At 45.9% G+C, this 21,859-nt stretch overlaps 1 protein-coding gene across 3 annotated transcripts in view; it reads right to left on the minus strand.

Annotated features, from left to right (window-relative positions):
• TTLL10 (tubulin tyrosine ligase like 10) overlaps nt 1–21,859 on the minus strand; it is a 201,914-nt gene that overhangs the window by 179,370 nt on the left and 685 nt on the right. For all 3 annotated transcript variants that reach the window (XM_053400769.1, XM_053400767.1, XM_053400766.1), the window contains one exon: nt 16,269–16,416. In XM_053400769.1, coding sequence (XP_053256744.1) covers nt 16,269–16,406 — 138 coding nt within the window. In that variant the 5' untranslated portion in view covers nt 16,407–16,416. The remainder of the gene's footprint in view (nt 1–16,268; nt 16,417–21,859) is intronic.

Consider the following 21,859-nt stretch of genomic DNA (forward strand, 5'->3'; position numbering starts at 1 on the left):
GAGCCAACCAGGTCAAGAAGCAAGCTGTAAGTTGGGACTGGAGCAGAAATCAAGGATAAGGACATAAGAAGAGCCCTGCGACAAAGTGCGAGATTGGCTTCATTATCAAATAAGAGAGGCTTTTAATTTCGATTAAAAAATTGGCTTCCAGGTGGAAAAATCAAAATTGGAAACAGAACTGTTAGAGCCCAAAACTAAGATACTGTCAAGAATGTATAACTTGCTGTTGAAATGGAACACTCAGGATGAGACGGTCAAATCTGCTATGATTAAATGGGCACAGGATATAGGACATAACATTATGTTTGCTGACTGGGAACGGTTGTGGACCACTGGGATGAAATTTACGGCATGTAATGCCTTAAGAGAAAATATTATGAAAATGATATATAGGTGGTACATGACACCAGTCAAGCTTGCAAAAATCTATCATTTGCCCGACAATAAATGTTGGAAATGTAAAGAAACTGAAGGTACATTCTTTCACATTTTGTGGACGTGCCCAAGGATTAAGGCTTTCTGGGAGATGATATATAATGAAATGAAAAAGGTACTTAGGTACACTTTTTTGAAGAAACCAGAGGCCTTTCTCCTGGGCATAGTCGGCCAATTGGTGTCAAAGAAGGATAGAACTTTCTTTATGTATGCGACAACAGCAGCAAGAATACTTATTGCAAAGTATTGGAAGACGCAAGATTTACCCACCCTGGAAGAGTGGCAGATGAAGGTGATGGACTATATGGAATTGGCTGAAATGACTGGCAGAATCCGTGACCTGGGAGAAGAGTCGGTGGAAGAAGATTGGAAGAAATTTAAGGACTATTTGCAGAAATATTGTAAAGTTATAGAATGTTAATTTGACGTTGGATTGAAAATAAGAGGTGTTAGCAACAAAGTTAAAAAGAATATGTTAAATATAGATTGACAAAGGATGAAAATATTCATTTATAAATATGTCAAGATAAAGAGTTAAGATAAAGAAAATAGGCCAAGGATTTGCTGAATTGATTAGCTAAATGGGAATACAAAAAGGGGAGGCGGGTGGAAGTCAAAGAAACTAGTAAATGAAGCAAAAGGCATAAAGATGGATCTATTTTTCTTTTCAATTTTTTTCTTTTCTTTTAAGTATGTGTTTTTACTTTTATGATTATTGTATTTTTCTTTTATGTATTTTTCTTTATTTTTCTTTGTAAACTTTTGTCTATTTTTTGTAAAATCTCAATAAATATCTTATAAAAAAAAATAAGAAGAGCCCTGCTGGACCATGTCAAAAGGCCAATCTGGCCCAGTATTCTGTTCTCACAGTGGCCAGTTAGATCCCTCTTCTGGGAAGGCCACCTGCAGGACCTGATTGCTGCAGCACTCCCTCCACTTTGGATACTTGGCAACTGGTGCTCAGAGTCATGCTGCCTCTGACAGAGGAGGGAGAGCCTGCAGGGACATGCCAGACCTCAGGAAGACATTGTCAGCTGAACAACACTCAACCGGAGCTGCAAGCCCCTTCTATATCCCAGGGAGTCCAATGGCCAACCTGGGTTGACAAGCCTAAAGGCGCTTCACTGAGAAGGATGCCTCTTGCAATTCAGAGGTCTACTGTATGGAGCGCTGCATGGCAACCCGGCAGCTCCTGATGCTCATTTTGCATGGGCCACCCAACAAAGAGAGAATGTGGGGAAATACAGTGGTACCTCTAGATATGAACGGGATCCGTTCTGGAGTCCCGTTCGCATCTAGAGGTAAACGTAGCTAGCGATGGCACATCTGTGCATGTGCACGTCGCTTTTCGCCGCTTCTGCACATGCGCGTGACGTCATTTTGAGCGTCTGTGCATGCGCAAGCAGCAAAACCTGGAAGTAACGCGCTCCATTACTTCCGGGTTGCCGAGGAGCGCAACTCGAACGCGTTCAACTCGAAGCATATTTAACCCGAGGTATGACTGTACTCGAGTTTGCATGCCCTGAATCTTCTAGCTTAACAGGCCCTGCTGAAACCTCCTTGCCTCAAAATCCAGGCACTCAACTGGAGTCTATGCAAAACTTAGCTACAGGTGTTTTCTTCCATTTGCTGCATGTTTCAGAGCTGAAGGCAACCTGGTGCCAAGGATAATCAGACTGTCTCGACGCGAGAAAGTAGGGCGCCAGAACAACTCGACCTGGCCAGCCATTGTTTTCTAAAAGGACCATTGTTAGTGGAAAACAGAGCAAGTTGTGGGAAACAATGTGGCGGTGAGTTCGAGATGCGCTCCACCGTGGCTTGTCAGAAGCAACGTATGCAAAGGGTTAAAGCTGGCCAAAAGAAATGATCGTCCTTTCACAGGGGAAATGTTCTCCTTTACAATAAACACTATTCACCCGTGAGGATTGTCTTCCCAGAGGAAGCTGGAGAGGCTCGCTCTCTGAATTGCCTGCTATTGTGTGCCACGGGGCAAAGCGTTCCAGGAGCTGCTTAGCTGGAGAGAGTTTCATTTTATTTTCTGGAGATGAAGGTGTTTTGAAAGAGAATGGACTTGATGCAACTGTGGAACAAGAGCCTGGAATTCAAAGCCGGAAGCCAGTCTGCTGAAGTCGGAAGCTGGTTGCTGCCCAGGAAGCCGCACACAGTAGATAATGTTAAAACAATAAAAGGGAGTGTCTAATCTATTGAAGTTCATGGACATTATTAACATGGCCCATTCATTTCAGTGAGTGTAGGACTTACTGTACGTAGTTGAAAATGACCCAGTGAGCTTTGTACAGCATCTGAAAGACTTTCAAATTTATCAGGGTATCAGCTATCGTGAATGTGAGACCACGTCTCTTCCCCACAAAATCATCTCTGCCAAGGAAAGACGGTGCTGTTTTCACGACAGTCTTGGGCCAGCACGCAGGATCCGTTTTTCAAGCCCCACGACTTTGTCACAATGGGGAAATGGCTGCTTCTCATTGTTGTTTTGCTCTCAAATCCCCTAGATTACTTTAAACACACGCACATACTCACATTCTTCTTTCTTTCCCTTTTCTTCACATCGTTGCCCCGAGTCCCTGCCTGCAGAGACGCTGGATGGGCCAGAAATCCTGCAAGTATATAGCGGACTCTGGCATTTTTACGGGCTGCGATATACAGTGGGAGTATTTTTGTTTTGTGGCCCTCCCATTTCTGAAATACCACTTGAGCCGGTCTTCAGTTGGCCGGAAGAGGGTGGAAGCTATTTCATGGGTGACGTTTTGGGTTGCTGCCGGCACATAACTCAAGCAAATCCGCTCCTCTGCCTTCCAGTAATTATGCCTGCACAACCCTCCATTCGGCTTCCTTTATTGTCCAGTATTCCATTTACAGGCAGATAATGCTGCTTATGGCTTGGGCTGGTTCTGCCAGGGGCTTGTTTTATGCCCCTTGCTTTCTGGAGCTGTGCAAAGTTTTGGTAGGAATGGAAGGGAAAGCCTTCTAAAGATTCTCTTTCCTGAAGCACTTGAGAGTTAAGGAGTCAATATTTATTTGCAGACATATATGTTATGCAAGAGGGTGGCAGGCAAGCATGTATTCTGCACCCTCCAAAAACCCCACACAATGTCATATTCGGGTTCCTTCTTGCTAGCAAACCTTTCTCTCCTACGTCCCAACAGCCTACCCTATTTTTTAGTCTTCAGCTAGGGTTGCAATATTTCAAAAAGTGAAAACCTGAAAACAAAAGTTGTTGAGGTTCCAATATGGGCTGTCATACACCTGGGTTTTCCGGACATTTTAGCCACTTCCTGAAAATTCCACCTGAACGCCTTTTGCGATGGATGAACCCTGGCTATGCCCGGGAAATTCTGGACATATGGCAGCCCTACTTCAGCCCATACTCATGGAAGCAGGGGGTGTCCGCTAGCAAGCAGCCACCAGACATCAAAAGCCATCAAAGCAAGCACCTCCTTAGCCTAGCCTGGACACAGCATAGAGCAGGCATAGGTAAACTCGGCCCTCCAGAGGTTTTGGGACTACAACTCCCATCATCCATGACCACTGGTCCTGTTAGCTAGGGATCATGGGACTTATAGTCCCAAAAGATCTGGAGGGCCGAGTTTGCCTATGCCTGGCATAGAACCATCTTTCATGGCCAGCTAAGAAGAAGCCTAGAGGTGGTTTATCTCTCTTCACTTACTTATTTGTTTCACATTTAATACATTTATATCCCACTCTTCCTCCCAAATTAGTCCAGGGCTGCAAAGGCACAAATGATAAAACATCTAAGCGCATCTTTAAAATACAGACGAAGATGGGGGAAAGATCTCTGCTGAAAAGGCTTGTTGGAAGAGAAGTGTCTTCAGCAGGTGTTGGAAACCCAACAGAGACAGTGCCTCTGGAATTCCAAAGAGTAGGTACCACAACACTGGGGTGTGATGCCTACATTGTGCAGAACAAAGGTATCTGCAGGAGGCCCTCACCTGCAGAGCATAGTGATTGGTTGGGCATATAAGGGGGAGACAATCTTGAAGGTATCCTGATCCCAAGTTGTTCAAGGGCTTTTATACACTAAAACCAGCACATTTCATGCAGCCCAACAGTGCTCCCGTTGCAGCGGTGGAGAAAACATCGGAGATATGTATGCGCGTGCGGTGGCAAGCTTTGACTCCATTTCCCAGATTTTTGCCTGAGTGACAGAAAATCACAGCATCCTAATCTAGGCTCATCATAAACATATTAAGGGCCTCGGCACGATAAATTCTGTTCCAACAAGTTGCTGGGGGGGGGGATTTATAGAACCAAGCAATCAATGGTGGCACAAGGGTAAGATGTCCTTGGGTGCATGTCAGCTAATTTACTGCCATTACTCAGATATGTAGCTATAAAAAGGACATCAGGATGCTTTTCTATGCCTTCATAAAAGCTTAATTTATAACTTCATCTCCAGAGTCAGGCTCTGCCCGCAAACGGTTTCTGACACACGGATCTCTTTCGGAAGGAAGGCTCGCCCAGGTGCTGACAATCATCCGTTCAGTTAATGAGACAAAGGGAGAGGAATTGCCTGCAGTGATGGCAGCGTCATCTACTCCCCCCCCCCCCCACCGTCGTGCAAATTTATTGGGCTACTTGGGATTATTAGGGTAACTAAGTATTTTGTGGCTGTGAACATAGGAAGCTGCCTTAGGCTGAGTTCGTCTAGACTAGTGGTGTCTTCTCTGACTGGCAGCAGCCCTGCAGGGTTTCAGGACCTAGTGAAGAACAGCTTGCAGCCATGTCAGGCATTTTTGTATCTTCCATCTTAAACATGGGTGGAGATTTCGATGGAGGTTGCGGCACGCAGAGAAGGGAACGGTAAACATTCCCCTGCCTTGATCCTGATGAAAGAAGCCTCCACTCACTGTCACACATAAATGAGCTAAAATTTATGATGGAGGGGAACGCTCCCATTGATTGATCCCTGCAAGCAATGGCTACTACCCATGATGGCTATGTTCTCCACTGCCAAAGGCAGTAAATGCTTCTGAATGCCAGTTTCTTGAAACTGCAAGTCAGGAAAGGGCTGTTGCACTCAGGTCCTGCTTGTGGGCTTCCCATTGCAGAATCTGGTTGGCCACTGTGAGAACAGGGTGCTGGAGCATATTCTTTGGTTCTTATGTTCTTAGCAGGGATTCCGATGTCAAGGAGCGGATTTATAAAAGCATTCCTTCTAACAAGAAAATTTCTCTTTCTTCCTCTATTTAAAGTATCATCATTGTCAGTTTCCCCCTGTAAGTTCCTGGGGGGGTTTGGCCCCTGTGGGAGCGAGTTCCTTAGGTTAACTACGCGCTGCGTGAAGAAGTCTTTCCTTTTCTCCGTCCTGAATCTTCCAACATTCAGCTTCCTAGGATTTCCACGAGTTCTAGTGTTAAACCACAACGGGGCAGTTTGTCCTCCGAGGGAGTCCTCCAGCTCCAAACCTTCTCTGGGAAAAAGAAACAGGAACTGCACGCCAAGCAGGCAAATCGTGTGTGTGTTTATGCAAAGGCATTTTCCCACCCCCTGCACACGCACACACACACTTGATTATTTATTCCATGCAAATTTGCATGCAAAATTCCAAATGCCTTTCTTCCTTCAGAAGCATTATGCACTTCTTAATTGCACGAGAAATGAAGTCGGCTTCTCCCTTCTGCCTTTGCAAGATGCGGAGCTCGTCGTCGGTACTCAATAAACAATCAAGGTTTGTTTTTTCTTCAAAACCTTCCTTGCCACTTTTGCTAATGATCCATGATGTTTGCGATAAACAAGCCATTTCCCTCCGAGAAGCTTCAATCAGCTTCTTGTCTCCTGGGAGCCCTTCTCTCTCTCTCTCTCCTTCTGTTTCCCTTATCGCCAACCATGGTGTCTTATCCTAGTGCTGTGAGCAGACTAAGCCAAGCTTAGCTCGGCCTCTTCTGGAAAAATGAGTACTGAACATGGGCAGGTGTTGATGGAGACTCAACTTGGAAGAATGTTAGGCATCTGATGGGAGCAGCAGAAAGTGGTGGGGAGTGTGTAAGCATCAGAGGAGAACTTAAGGAGAATTCTTGTGGGTTTGGGCCACCGAAAAGGTCGAGAGAAAGGGAGGAAATGAGAATCATTGGGTTGTGTTCAACTGTGTTCTACACAGATTAGACCCACTGACATTAACAGACATCACTTATTCATAGTCAATAGTCTACTCAAAGTATGGGTACAGAACTTTAGAGTTGGACAGGATCTTGGGCGTCAGCAGGTCCAACCTGTCTGCTCAAATTGGTGGGCGGGTATGTGTTCCTGCATCCATCTTTGATACTGGAGGCTCAGGTAGCCTTAGTGGCTAGGAGTGCCTTTTACCAGCTGTGGCTGGTATGCCCATAGCAGTCCTTGGACAGTTAGTCTGACCACAGTGAGCCATGCATCGGTAACCTCAAGACTTGCAACACACTCTGTGTGGGACTCCCCATTGGGCCTGGTTTGGAGGCTCCAACTGCTGCAAAATACAGTGGTACCTCGGGTTAAGGACTTAATTCATTCTGGAGGTCCATTCTTAACCTGAAACTGTTCTTAATCTGAAGCACCACTTTAGCTAATGGGGCCTCCCACTGCCGTCACGCCACTGCTGCATGATTTCTGTTCTCATCCTGAAGCAAAGTTCTTAACCCGAGGTACTATTTCGGGGTTAGCGGAGTCTGTAACCTGAAGCGTCTGTAACCTGAGGTACCACTGTACTGTGAATAGAGTGTTGATGGGGACAGACTATTGACAGCTGGTGCTCAGAAGCTTGCACTGGGTGCCCATATGCTACCAGGTCAGGGTCAAGGTTATTGTAATAATTTGCAAGGCCCTTAAGTTGTTAGGTCAAGGAGAGCTCAGGTACTGCCTGAACCTTTAAATCCTTGCCCAATCTTTGAAGTCACTCTTAGTGATCCCCCTGGCCCGGATGCATGACTCATATTCACCAGGAACTGTATGTTCAGTGTTGTGAGCCCAGTTTTATGGAACTCCCAGTTGAGGTCAGACAGGCCCTCTTCCTGTTGACCTTCCAGGACCTACAGAAGACTTCTTTATTCCTGCAGGCATTTCAAATAAATTCTAGTTTCCTGGTTTTAACTAATTGCACTGAGTTTCTTTGCACACCGCCTAGAGACATTTGTAATTAAGCACTTAGAAATTGCTGAAATCAATCTTGAATGAAGAAATATTGAAACTACAATATGTTGTAATATACAGCTACTGACTCATGCCTGAGTGCATGAACCCTGAATTGCCCATGGGGGTGGAGCTTAGCAGACTCCCTGCAACCTTTTAGTTTCCTGCTATTCTCCTTTTTTCCTATGCTTCCCAGAGCAAGGAGGCATGTGGTCAATGGCTCCCAGTTGCAAAAAAACAAAACAAAAACCCAAGTGAACTGAATCTCTCCAAAATGGAGATTTTAAAGCCTGCACCTTTGCTAACCCAGAGATTACGTGGTCCTTTTTGTAAGGAAACCAAGTTCTTTTCCTTTTAAGTCATTTGGAACCTTTTTCATCTTCATTTTACTGCCAATGGAGACTTGCTTACTGTAACTTCTGGAAAATCTGTGAATAAAACATTCACTTATTTGCAAAGTTAAGTGTCTGTGATTTCTTCTAGCCTAAGTATTTTTGTAGGCAACATTTGTTTATGGATGGATGAAGGCAGATGCAAATCTAAGCCCCCCAGCAGTATTACACATAACAAAAATTATTATTTTAGTTGCCTTTGTGGCAAAAAAAAAAAAAATGCCCCCCCCTCCAAATTTCCTTCCTTGAGATCATTCTGCCTTGTCAGCTTTGGTAATTGAGAATTCAACAGCAAAAAGCAATGTAACGAGCCTTCAGTTTTTACTGTCAGCCTGGCTGTCCACATATTTCAACTTTATGAGGCATATTCTTGCAGCGAGACAAATTGTATACAAGGCCCTCATTCCGCCAATATTTCCTTGGCTTGACATTTCATCTTCTCCACGGGAGTGGGAGCCGAGTCACGATGCCAAGCTGAGGACGAGGCCCAGATGAAAGGAGGAGGAGGCTTCTGCTGGACCACATCTGGGAAGGACAAAAGAGCAAGGGAAGCAGACCCGGCTTGATGTTGGAGCACCTGCTTGGCGTGCAGAAGGCCTCGGGTTCAATCTCTGGCATCTTCAGGAAAAGCTGCTGGAGACTCCCTATCTTCCTGTGTCTTAAGAGGAAGGCCACAGCTCAGTGGTAGAGCATCTGCTTTGCATGCAGAAGGCCACAGGTGCAATCCCCATCATCTCTGGTTAGGGCTGGGGCAGATCCCCTGCCTGAAACCCTGGAGAGCCACAGCCAATCAGTGTACTGAACCAGAGGGACCAACTAAGGTAGCATCCTATGTTCCTATCAGCCCAAGGCAGCATGAACAGCCATTATGGGTGATGGAGGTGGTAGTCTATTATCATCTGGAGGGCCACAAGTTCCCCTTCCTCTGCTCTAGGAAAACTAGGTGCTGACCAAGGATCAGTGGTCTGACTCAGTGTAAGGAAGCTTCCTATGTTCCTATATAACCTCCCTTCAAACTAGGTGAGCCAAGTCAGAAGTTGAGATCAAAAGGTGCAACAAAACGCAAAACTGCAACTCCCATCTTCCCCAGCCACCTTAGCCAATGTTGAGGGATCATGGGAGTTGTAGTCCAGCAACATCTGGGGACCCAAGGGGATGAATTCTTATCAGGACTGCTTTGTGTGTAGAAGGCCCAGGTTCAATCCCTGGCTTCTCCAGGTATGGGCTAGGAGAGACCCCTGTCTAAAACCCTGGAGAGCTGTTGCCACTCAGTGTAGACAGTCCTGAGCTAAATGGACCAATGGCCTGGGCTCAGCAGAAGGCAGCTTCCAATGTAATGTTGGCGAGGATGGTACAAGAGTAGTTGGGAAACAAGAAAATGTAAGAAAACTGAAATAACTGAACCAGACTGCGCTACGGCAACAACAAAAAAAGAGATCACAAGCTGTTTTCCAACAGCTTGGATTTCACGCTGAGAGATGTAGTTAAACGGGCTCGCTTTCCCTATCGGTGGGCGATGCTGTGCGCCCGCCTTAAGAGTACAAGGCATGGATCAGAGATAAGAAAATGTGCTCAGTGGGAGGTAACCGGCTTCTGCTGGGCATCCTAAATCCATTTAGGCCTTTAGGTGGGACCGTGATATTAGTGTAATCTCTCTGGTTTCCCTGCAAACGGCCTCCTGACACGGCACTTTGGTCTCTACTTAATGAAACGAGAAAGGCAACCCAACTGCGCCCCCCCCCCTTTCGCAGAAAGCACCAGGCTCCCCACCGTTACCACCTTACAAAAGGCACCGCAGTTTTCTGGCAAATTAACCACAGCCCAGAAATAATTAACCCCACTGTGGCGAGGATTTTTACAATGGCTATATATCAAGCTCAGCTAACTTAGGCCCCCTCAGATAATTGCTTCGATCTCAATTGTTTCCCCCACAAACGCAGAGAGCCCCCCCTTCTTTCTACCAACCGTTGTAAAATCAGCTGTTGTTTATGTGCCACGCAGGGTGACTTTAGAAGATGTATGTTGAATGCCGCATCTCAGTACGCCGTCCCTTTAGGGAGGGACAGCTGCTCAGCGGTAAAGCACATGCATTGCATACAGAAGGGCCCGAATTTGATTCATGGCATCTTCAAAAGGACCAGGAAGCAGATGATGGAGTCCCTATTTCTGCCTGAGAGCCTAAAGTGCTGCTGTCAGGCATGGAAGCAATACTGGGCTAGATAGGGACAGCTAAAGGGGGCTCACATTTCCGATTTAGAGTGTAGTGAAGTCGTGTGGAGTTGTTACAGTGCGTTAACAGCTTTCTCCCCAGCTGTTCACATCCACAGGACTTCATTAGTGTCAGATTCATTTCTGTCTGTGTGTGCACAGGGCAACCATGTCTTTACCCTTATGCCAGGGTGTTTGCACCTTGGCTGGAGACAAAATAGGAATAGCTAGAGGACTCCAACTGGTGTGAAGCCGGTTTGAGAAACAAAGCATCCCACAGCAGTATTTTAAAGCAAAGCACAGGCTACATGAGCATTTGGGAGAATGTCGTGCGGAAACGGGTTAAAAACCCAGAAATGGAAACTCTGCGAGTGTGAACACTGCCCAAGCCTGCCTTGGTATAAAGTGGCGCCCTGTGTTCTTTCAGCATGCGGGTGGGGGCTTTTCCAGACAAATTAATAGGTGCTGTCAACATTTCACAGACACTTCCCAGCCAGGCAAAAGAACTTAAGGAAGCAGAGCAACGGGTGGAAGGAGTGTGGCCTGGGGAGAATGCCAAGGGCCAGGTAGAGAGGTCCATAGGGCCACATTTGTTCCCAGGGCCTGAGGTTCCTTACTCCTGTGCTAACATTTAGGAGGCAAATAAGAGGCTTGAATGAAGAAGGCGTGCATCAGCCTAGCCATAGGGAGCTACTAGGAATTGTGTGTTTAAGTCATTTCAGTGGATCTACTCTGAACAGGAAGGGACGCGGGTAGCGCTGTGGGTTAAACCACAGAGCCTAGAACTTGCCGATCAGAAGGTCGGCGGTTTGAATCCCCGTGACGGGGTGAGATCCCGTTGCTCAGTCCCTGCTCCTGCCAACCTAGCAGTTCGAAAGCACATCAAAGCGCAAGTAGATAAATAGGTACCACTTTGGCGGGAAGGTAAACGGCGTTTCCGTGCGCTGCTCTGGTTCACCAGAAGTGGCTTAGTCATGCTGGCCACATGACCCGGAAGCTGTACGCCGGCTCCCTCAGCCAATAAAGCGAGATGAGCGCCGCAACCCCAGAGTCGTCCGTGACTGGGCCTAATGGTCAGGGGTCTCTTTACCTTTACTTTTACCTTACTCTGAACAGAACTTTGTTGGAGACAACCTTCTGCAGTTTCCTTGGGCCTGCCTCCCCAGTTACATTCCCCGCCTGTCTCGCTGCTGAGTTGCACTTCCCTTCCTGCCGACAGGCTCTTATACGGCCACAGCAAGGGGATAGGCACATACCGCAGCCAGCTTCCACTGCATCTCTCCAAACCTCTACGCTCCAGTGTTTACTTCCAGCTGAGCCAAGGCTGGAGAAATGCAAGGACGTGCCACACCCTTGCTGCCTTCCTGTTTCTAAGCTATGGCTGGGTGACCAGCTATCTGGATGCTGACGCAACAGGGTTTTGGGTTTGTTTGTTTTTGCACTGTTATGTACTGAGTTGAAGAGGATCCAAATTACAGCAGTCTGATTGGTCCTAGAGCAACAGGATCCAGAATGCAGTAGTCTGATTGGTCCACAGGAGCCACCCAATCTAACTCCAGGTGGAAGTGAAGCCACAACCTGATTGGCCTACAGGAGAATCCTGGAATTAGCCAATCACATGGCGCCCATTGTATAAATAATGTATATAAAGCAGACATTTCAGGGGAACTTGCATTCCTCACTACTATGAGCTGAATAAAGAGCATGAAATTCACACTCGACTCCAAGTATATTTCATGCACTATGGAGGCAGGGTTAGACTACATGACCACCAAGTTCCCTTCTAATGCTGCAGTTCAATGCTATAAGGCCTTTAAAAGATTGAGCTTTTGAAGTTGAGCCTTTAAAAGTTTGCTGGATTAGCCGTCTATCTGCTGTCCCTGAAAGGTCTCTCCAACTTGCTGTAGATCTTCCCCTTCTTCTGATTACATTCCGCTTCCCACTGCCAGATTCCTCCTCAAAACCCATCCCATCCCCATTAATAGTGTCTTAGTTTGCACTGCACTGCCCCACTTTACCTTCCTAATCCACTGTGCAGCTACGGGTTGCAACTGAAGCCGTCAAATGCAGGGCATGGCCGAAACAGTTAAAATTGCTTTTAAGCAAAAATTAAAACCAAATGCCACAAAGGAAAAACTAATATAGGAATAATCTTCATCAGACTTAATTAGCAACTCAGGCTGTTGCCAAGACACACAATTAAATCTATAGGTAAAACGACAAGCCAATACAATTTGTGCACAGAGCTTTAATCTGCAAGCGGGTGCACAAATCTATAAGGAGGAAAAACAATCATTAATTTTAATAATGCCTAGAATTACTATGTGCCGAGATGAGTTTTCAGCATCAAGACAACAGCTTCACCTCTTGGGAGGCATCAAAGAAGAATTAAACTTTCTTTCCTTAAATATGAATGGGGAGAGCCAGCTTGTCTGGATCCTTAAAATGCAGCGGATGTTCGCACCAGGTAACGGAATATCGTACACACTCGCAGCAATGTCTCTCTCAGTGGACTAAACTGGTTATTTCCATATCCATCTTTTCAATCTGTGTCCGGTTGCACAATACCATTTGGGGCTTAAGATAAACCTGTTTAGATTTTCTTCTTCTTCTTCTCCTTCTTCTTCTTCTAACGGATGCTTTGCATCAAGGGATGCTTTTGTTCCTGGAAGTTTATGGCTGTCTAAAACTTTGTAAGCTGAGAAACGGGGCCAGTGTCTCCAGCAGAGTTGTCAGCAAATCGATTTCTATGCACTTTCAAAGTATGTAGTGTTATTGTTATGATTTGGGGGGGGGGCGCCAGTCAGTCTGGATGGAACCCTGGGTTCCCTTCCAAACCTTCAACCTATGAGAAGAGAAGACTCCCTGGAAAAGACCCTGATGTTGGGCAAGATGGAGGGCACAAGGAGAAGGGGACGACAGAGGACAAGATGGTTGGACAGTGTTCTCGAAGCTACCAGCAGGAGTTTGACTAAACTGCAGGAGGCAGTGGAAGACAGGAATGCCTGGCGTGCTCTGGTCCATGGGGTCACAAAGAGTCGGACACGACTAAACGACTAAACAACAACAACAAAATACCTGTGGGGGCAGAATATGTAAGAGGAAGCCTGCCAAACTAGTCCCTTTGTCAAGGAAGTGCCAAAGAAAGGGGGGAAGACATTCCACCCCATTGTGTTCACCCGGCTAGAGGCCATGCAATCCTAGGTAGGGAAAAGAACAATAGCCAGAGTTGGTGGTCGTGTGTGTGTGTGTGTGTGTGTGAGAGAGAGAGAGAGAGAGAGAGAGAGAGAGAGAGAGAGAGATGAAAAGCTAAATGCTAGAAACTGCAGGCATTTTGCTCTGTGCTGGATCTGTTGAGGTATTAAGACTGAGAGCCCCTCCATCCGATGCTCAGTTTGTATCTACAGTCATACCTGGGGTTACAGACGCTTCGGGTTGCGCGATTTCGGGTTGCGCACCGCGCCAAACCCAAAAGTACTGGAATGAGTTACTGCTGGGTTTCGGCACTTGTCCATGCGCAGAAGCGCTAAATCGCGCTTTGCGTGTGCACAGAGGCGCTGAATTGCAACCGCATGTGCACAAACGCGGCGCTGCGGGTTGAGAACGTGCTTCCCTCATGGATCATGTTCACTACCCGAGCGTCCACTGTATGTGGAAATAAAGTCATAGGCCCTAAAGACACCACACCTTCTGCTAACTTGCATTCCAAGGAAACCAAACCCTGGGTGATGCGCTTGAGATCCCTTGCGCCTCTCACTGCTTGGAGGGTGGGGTGGCATGTAACAATATATTTCAGGAATCCCTCTCCGTGGCACCCACCACAGACGCCGCACCACACTGAGGTCCAGCGCCAAGGGCCTTCTGGCGGTTCCCTCGCTGCGAGAAGCCAAGTTACAGGGAACCAGGCAGAGGGCCTTCTCGGTAGTGGCGCCCGCCCTGTGGAACGCCCTCCCACCAGATGTCAAAGAGAAAAATAACCACCAAACTTTTAGAAGACATCTAAAGGCAGCCCTGTTTAGGGAAGCTTTTAATGTTTAATAGGTTATTGTATTTTAGTGTTTTGTTGGTAGTAGTATCCACCTTAATGGACCAGCCTCCACTGGGTCAGAGACGCCTCTTCCTGCAAGGCTGTTCCTGAGGTCCTTCTCAAATGCTGACACCCACATATGAGCAGTCAGCAGTGTTGGAGGCAGGGTGGGCACACCAGGTGAGCAGGGAAGGAGGGCACTCTCTTGCTTCCTGCTATGCATCTTTAAAACTAATATTATCATTGATTTTTATTGCACATGTTTTATTTTTAAAAATGGGGGGGAGGAATAACCCTCAGCTTACATTGACAATACATTTAAACATCAACACATCCATCTTAGTTTACACATATAGATCAATATATGCCATCTAAATGTCCAATTATGTATCCAAGAGTTGGTGTTTATATAAAACGTGCTCAATTGTAACAAGAGTGTTAATGTCATCAAACCATCGCAAAAGAAATAGCCGATATTTATCCTTTCAGGCTCAAATAATAAGTCTCTTAGTGATCAGTAGGGCCCACAGCATCCGTTCTTGTTGTCCCACCATTAATCTCCATGTGAGAAATACGATTTAAAACTACACAAACATCTGAAAATTTCAAGGATCTTGCCAATACAAAATTGATACGGATGACAACTTCTGATGAAAAAGAAGTATCACTGGGCATGCTCACATCCTGTGTCTCAGAGAGGTATTTACAGTTTTACACCTCCAGCACCTACCTGAATTGGACAGGGCTTCCTGGTATACATAGCAGGATAGATCTAAGTAAAATGTAACATCTGATCCAGCATACCAGCCCATAGATAAAGAGGAAATCCACCAATTTATGTACCAACTGCTGTGCTGTCTACAGCACTTGAAAAGCATTTTAATAAAAATAGAGACATTGGATTCTTATCTCATTATACATGATAAAGCTATTTTTAGCCATCTCACCCCTTGCTTTTTCCTGCAAGACCAATTGCAGTCATTAACAGTCGTCAACAGGTTTACCACACCTATCAGCCAATCACCCATTCCCACCACCCTTCTGAGTAATACCCCTCCCCACCCTCTCACTATATATAAGGGTCTGGTGACTTCTGTTTCAGTGTATCTGAAGAAGTGTGCATGCACACGAAAGCTCATACCAATAAGGAGTGGATTTTTTTTTTTGATTTTTTTTTTGACTATGGCAGACCAACACGGCTACCTACCTGTAACTAGAATGATGTTATTCATTTATGCATAAAATCTTAACACACCATTCCTCCCAAAGGAGCCCAGGGTGGCAAACACATAAATGATAAGACAATGCAATTAAAACATTAAATAACGAATTTTATATATAAAAACAATTGCACAGCAGATGACGATTGGGATAAAGATCTCCCCCCCAAAAGATTTGTCACAAGAGGAAGGTCTTCTAATAGAGCTTCTGAAATGACAAGAGGGCCGGTACCCCTCAAATATATAACATGAGAGCATTCTATAGGGAAGTTGCCAGCATGCTGAAGACCTAATCCCTACATTGTACGGAACGAAAGTCTTGACAAGGTGGTATCTGCAGGAGGCCCTCTCCTGCAGAGCACAGTGATCAGTTGGGCATAAAATGCATGAGACAATCTTTTACTCTAATTTGCATATGATTGTTTTCCAGAAAACCCACATCACTGCCTTCACTTAGGGCTTTCGAAACCAGCACTTTGAATTGCGATTAGAAATAACCAAGCCATCATTGCAGCTGCTACAAAGGGGGTGATGGGGGAGAAGAGACGTATGAGCCCTATAATCCCACCTGTGTAAGAAGTGCGGCTGCAGCATTCAGAAGTGACTGATGTTTCTGAATGGTCTTTAAAGGCAACCCATGTATAGCGCATTACAATAATCAAGAAAGGAATGAGGCACAGATCACTGTAACCAGATGGGAAGGTTACACTGTTTTGACCTCTTCTGCTAATATCAAACATTAACAGGTGAGCATTTGTTGCTTTCTGATGCCTAGCGGAAAGCCAGCAACATTCAGGCAACTGATCTCAATGCCTTTGTGCAAGCCGCAACACTGTTCACCCTTACCTGCCGCCGTCTTCTGAACTTCTCGAAAGCCTCCTGCATGCTCTCAGTATCTGTTCTTTTCTCCTTCCCTTCATCATCAGATTCCTCAAGAGTTACTGTGAAAGCACAGTAATTGTTCTTCCTTCCCGATGCCATCATTCTTTCGTACCTTCCGTACAAAGAAGTTCAAATGGTCATTTGCCAGAAATTCACATTTTAATTCCACCGCAACCAAGTTTTGGAAGACTACTTCCTAGAGTGGTCCACCTCATAAGGAAACGAGAACACAGGGAGGGCTCTGATGGATCAGACCAAAGGCCCATCTAGTCCTGTTTCAGAATGTCAACCAGATGTCTATGGGAAGCTCACAAGCAGGTCCTGAGAGCAAGAGCATTCTCCCCACCTGCCATTCCCAGTGACTAATATTCAGAGGTATACAAGCAACCCCCAATTTGCAGGGGGATTGCATTCCAGGTCATTGTAACCCCACAATGTTGGAGTGTGTATAAGCTAGCTCTGCACAGTTACGCCCCCTTTTTATGCCTTTTTCTTTGATGTGTTGAAATAAAAAATGAACTTCTAAGTTTTTCCACCAAGAAATTACTCTGCCTGTAATTTAAATGAGATATTCACCTCTAAATGCCAACTTTCCCTACTTCATTCTGTCCAGTGGGACCAATGTTGGATGTATGAATTACTGTACATGTTTAGGTGGACAAAGACTACTGCATTGGATTCTGTATATTTAAGTATTAGGCAGCATCTTTTACACCTGGATATGAAAGGCAGTCAAGACCCTAATGATCTTTAAAGTATCTGTGGGTTTTAATGAAATCACTACTACATAGTGTAGTAATTCAATAACTATGTAACTATGCTGTATTAGAGTATTTTAATATTTTTTTGGAAGCTGCCCAGAGTGGCTGGGGAAGCCTAGCCAGATGGGCGGGGTATAAATAATTTATTATTATTATTATTATTATTATTATTATTATTATTATCATCATCATCATCATCATTATCATCATCATCATCATCATGCCACTTCTGGGTTCATGACAATGCACACATGCAGTCGTGGGTACTTTGAATGTGCACAGAATGGCAATGGCCTGAACTACCTCTGACAGTGGAGGGAGATCATGTTTGTTTTTGGGTAGTGCTGAATGAGAAATTTGACTCAGTGTACAGTTTAAGGTGAAACAACCTAATTCACACTTTCCAAAACAATACACAAACTGAAACACAGCCATCCTTCAAAATTCACGCTTCTCTCCAGCCAAGTAATGGGTACAAAAATGTACACACTGGGGTAAAGTGTTCATAAAAATGCTTATATTAATGAAAGCAACATATGAAAATGCACCCCATTAGGAAAAATCACTTTGCGTGAATGTACACATTAGGGGAAATTACATACTAACATGTATATTAGGAAAAATTCACACTAAAATGCTGATGAATTTTCATGAGGACTTAAAAAAAAAAGTAACTTGCAAATTGATGCAGAAATGGGGAAGACTCATATTTAGACTGGCAAAGTGAGACACCAAAATGAACAGATTTGCCCTCTCCTACTTTGCAGGGGGGGGCACCTCTGGGAAGGAAGAGCCATAATCTGAATCCTATTGAAATGACTCCATGATCGGAGCAGAAGTGAAGTCCTTCGCTGCTTGTTAATGCGGGAACAAATGACTACCGTTTTCGAAAAGACAGGCAGGGAAGCACTTAAATCTGTCCTAGCCTCATTACACAGATAATTAAAATTTCGCTCAGTAGTGCACAAGACCAATAACCTAGTCTATTAAAATATTTGTAAAAATGTCACTGTGTGTGTTCTTCCAAGATTTTAACGGCTTTCTCCAAATGTCTGGCTGGATTACCAAGTAGGCATGAAAGTTGAGCAGCCTTAACAGAGTGGATATGCTGGGCCCCTCCAATTTTTATTTTTATTTATTTATTTCTCTCTCTCTCTCAGTAAAAGTGAGTCTCAAGTCATTTCATTTACAGAGATGTAACAAAAAACAAGCAAACAATTTTCAAGCTGATTGCTAAACAAGAAACAAACCAGCTCCCGTGCTCCATGGTTCTGGCTGATGTTTGCAAAGGTGCTTGCAAGTGCTTCCCCCACGCACAACCCAGCCTTTCTGCCCTCAAAACTGGAGACTCCCCTGACCACATCCCTCACTGGCCCTAAGTCCCACCTCAGTTGTTTTTGCCTGCCTGCAACGTGCCCTTCAACTCTGATACTGCCTCTTGGTTGCTGGATGCAGGGTAAAGAGGAGTCTGTGAGTGTGCATACAAGCTAGTCAATGGATTACTGCAATGCATTATATGTGGGGCTGCCTCTGGAAACAGTTCAGAAACTTCATGTGCAAAATTTGACAGCCAGGTTGCTCACCGGAACAAGAGAGTTTGAGCATATAACGCTGATACCAGCCCAACTGCACTGGCTGCCAATTAGTTCCTGGGCCCAATTCAAACTGCTGGTGCTGACCTATTAAGTCTTACATGGCTCAGGACCTCAGGCCTCTCCCTATACAAACTGACCCGGACCCTGTGCTTATCATCCAAGGTTCTTCTCTATGTCTGCCACTCTCCATGAGAAGTTCAGAGGGTGACAACACGAGAGCAGGCCTTTTTGGTGGTGGCTCCCCATCTGTGGAATGCCCTCCCCAGAGAGGCTCTCCTGGGAGCATCATTACATGGATTTAGGCGGCAGGCAAAAACATTCCTCTTTGCCCAACCATTCAACCATTAAATAATCTATGGCTTGCTAAATGGGGGGCGGAGGGAAAGTTATTACCATTATTTTATCATTATGCTGTGCAAATTATCTTCTTCACTAGACTTGATATTAGCCCAAAGGCTGAGAAATTGTCTCCTTAATGTTGTACATCACCCTGGGATCTTTAGATAAAGTGCTGTACATAAATCAAATAAATAAATAATAGCCTACTATATAATGGTCATATTGACTTTCACTTTTACCTCTAGTCTTGCCCATCACTGACATGCAGCCCTTAGAAGGTTGCCCAGAAGAGAATGTGGCCCTCATGCTGAAAAAAAGTCTTCCCACTCCTGATTACTCCCAGCATCAATGTGGTGCTCTGATATTTACAGCGCAGCCACCAGAGATGGCCAGAAGGCAGTAGTGCGGTTACTGGGCCACCAAGACTCAGGTGACACAAGGCACCAATTGTGTTCCAATTGGTCTTATATACAGTGGTACCTCGGGTTAAGTACTTAATTCATTCCGGAGGTCCGTTCTTAACCTGAAACTGTTCTTAACCTGAAGCACCACTTTAGCTAATGAGGCCTCCCACTGCCGCTGTGCAACTTCTGTTCTCATCCTGAAGCAAAGTTCTTAACCCGAGGTACTATTTCTGGGTTAGCGGAGTCTGTAACCTGAAGCGTATGTAATCCGAGGTACCACTGTAGTTGCTACTCACTCTGCCCTAGCATCTTAGTCTAGGCCAGGGGTCCTCAAACTTCTTCAGCAGGGGGCGGTCCACTGTCCCTCAGACCTTGGGGGGCGGACTATTTTGGGGGGGGGGTAATGAACGAATTCCTATGCACACTGCACACAGAGAGGCACGATGAGCGGTGCGCGAAAGGGCTCTGGAGAGGGGCTGCTTTTAATGGCCGCTGCTTGAGAGGGGCTCTCAGCCAACCACGGCTCCTGTGTCTTGCGAGCGGCAGGGGCTGGTGGTGGCAGCGGAGGGATGATGAGCAGAGCGCGAAAGGGCTCCGGAGAGAGGCTGGCACCAACAAAGCCCAGCCCCCTTCCTCCTCTAGGCAGGGTAGGGAGAAACCAGGAGGAGGGAAGGAGGGAGGAGGAGGCGGCGCCACCGTGTGAGGGAGAGGAGAAGAACACATGTGCACTGGCAATCCACGCGCTGGCAATCCACGCGGCGATTCCTGGACCATCCACAGGACGGATTTAGAAGGCAATTGGGCCTGATTCGGCCCGCAGGCCTTAGTTTGCCGGCCCATGGTCTAGGCAATGTTGCTGAGGTGCTCACAGAATCCTACCACTGGCTCAATAGCCAATTAGTTGTCATGTCTCCTGAGGCTCAGAAGTGAGCAGGTGAGGCCTGTGTGGTAGGAACACATCCTAGTAGTGTATGTATGGCAAGATGGTGAGTCAGGAGGGAGAACATGGCTTTACTTTGTGGTTCAGGGGTGCAGCCTGATGAACACAGGGACAGAACTAGTCTCCAAATACTTGAGCCAACTAAAAAGCAGGCTGCTCCCTTGTTTCTTACTGGAGACCCTGAGGATGGAGGTTGAAACCAAGAAGGGTGGCAACTTTACCTCCTATTGAACCAGCTGGTGGATCCAAATTGCCAGCCCTCTCAGAAGGTGGCAGTCCAGACCTTTCTCACTTTTTGGTCATGCCATATCTTAGTCTCTGTCCCCTTGTCTTCAAAAGAGGGTTGGCATTTTGGGGGAGCTGTTTGGTAGCCATGGTTATCATTCTAAAAATAAGGGGCTTCCATTATACTTTACAAGGGACGCGGGTGGCGCTGTGGGTTAAAGCCTCAGCGCCTAGGACTTGCCGATCGAAAGGTCGGCGGTTCGAATCCCCGCGGCGGGGTGCGCTCCCGTTGCTCGGTCCCAGCGCCTGCCAACCTAGCAGTTCGAAAGCACCCCCGGGTGCAAGTGGATAAATAGGGACCGCTTACTAGCGGGAAGGTAAACGGCGTTCCGTGTGCTGCACTGGCTCGCCAGATGCAGCTTATCACGCTGGCTACGTGACCCGGAAGTGTCTGCGGACAGCGCTGGCCCCCCGGCCTATAGAGTGAGATGGGCGCACAACCCTAGAGTCTGGCAAGACTGGCCCGTACGGGCAGGGGTACCTTTACCTTTACCTATTATACTTTACAGAGCCACCTTTTATGGGTGATGAAGAATTGTTATTTCTTTGTCACTTTTTTATAACTATTATAATTATTCTTAAAGGGGCATCCATATAGAAATGTTGTCACCTGCCAATTGGCCTTTTCAGAACATCTCTCTTTTCCCCCCAAAAAATGAAAATCAGTGCTGAAAACAGCGAGCTTCAGTAATCACAGTGTAAAGAGCTGCATGTTAAACCCTTTTGTCTTCAGGAGAAGTTGTGTTTTGTTGGACCAAGCTACAGGAAAGAAGGGGATTCCCTATTCTCTCCGCTGGCTTTAAGACTCTTCACCTTTTCCCTTCCTCACACCACACCACCCTACAAAAATCAAAGGTATCTATTGAATCAAAGCAGCCTTTGATTCTTCGGTGACATCAAAACACTGTTGTGGCTTCTCTCCACCCCTTCCTGGATATAATAAGAATCAGGGTTTCATGTTGAGATGTCTTTCAGCGGTGCAAAACCAAAGAGGGAGCTTTAGCTGCAAAGCCAGCCGGGCAGTGGAATTCTATTTGCTAACCAGCTGATGGAGGATGGGTATTGATTGTGTGTTATGCGATGTATTCAACACTAGTGCTACTCAGGAGTAGACCCACTGAAATTCGTGGCCACGACTAAATTAGGTTCATTAATTTCAATTGGTGTACTCTGAGTAAAACTTTGTGGGGAACATTTTTCACACCAAGGGCCACATTCCCATCTTGGGCAA

This window comes from Podarcis raffonei, chromosome 8 (assembly GCF_027172205.1).
Source record: "Podarcis raffonei isolate rPodRaf1 chromosome 8, rPodRaf1.pri, whole genome shotgun sequence".
Classification (NCBI taxonomy): domain Eukaryota; kingdom Metazoa; phylum Chordata; class Lepidosauria; order Squamata; family Lacertidae; genus Podarcis; species Podarcis raffonei.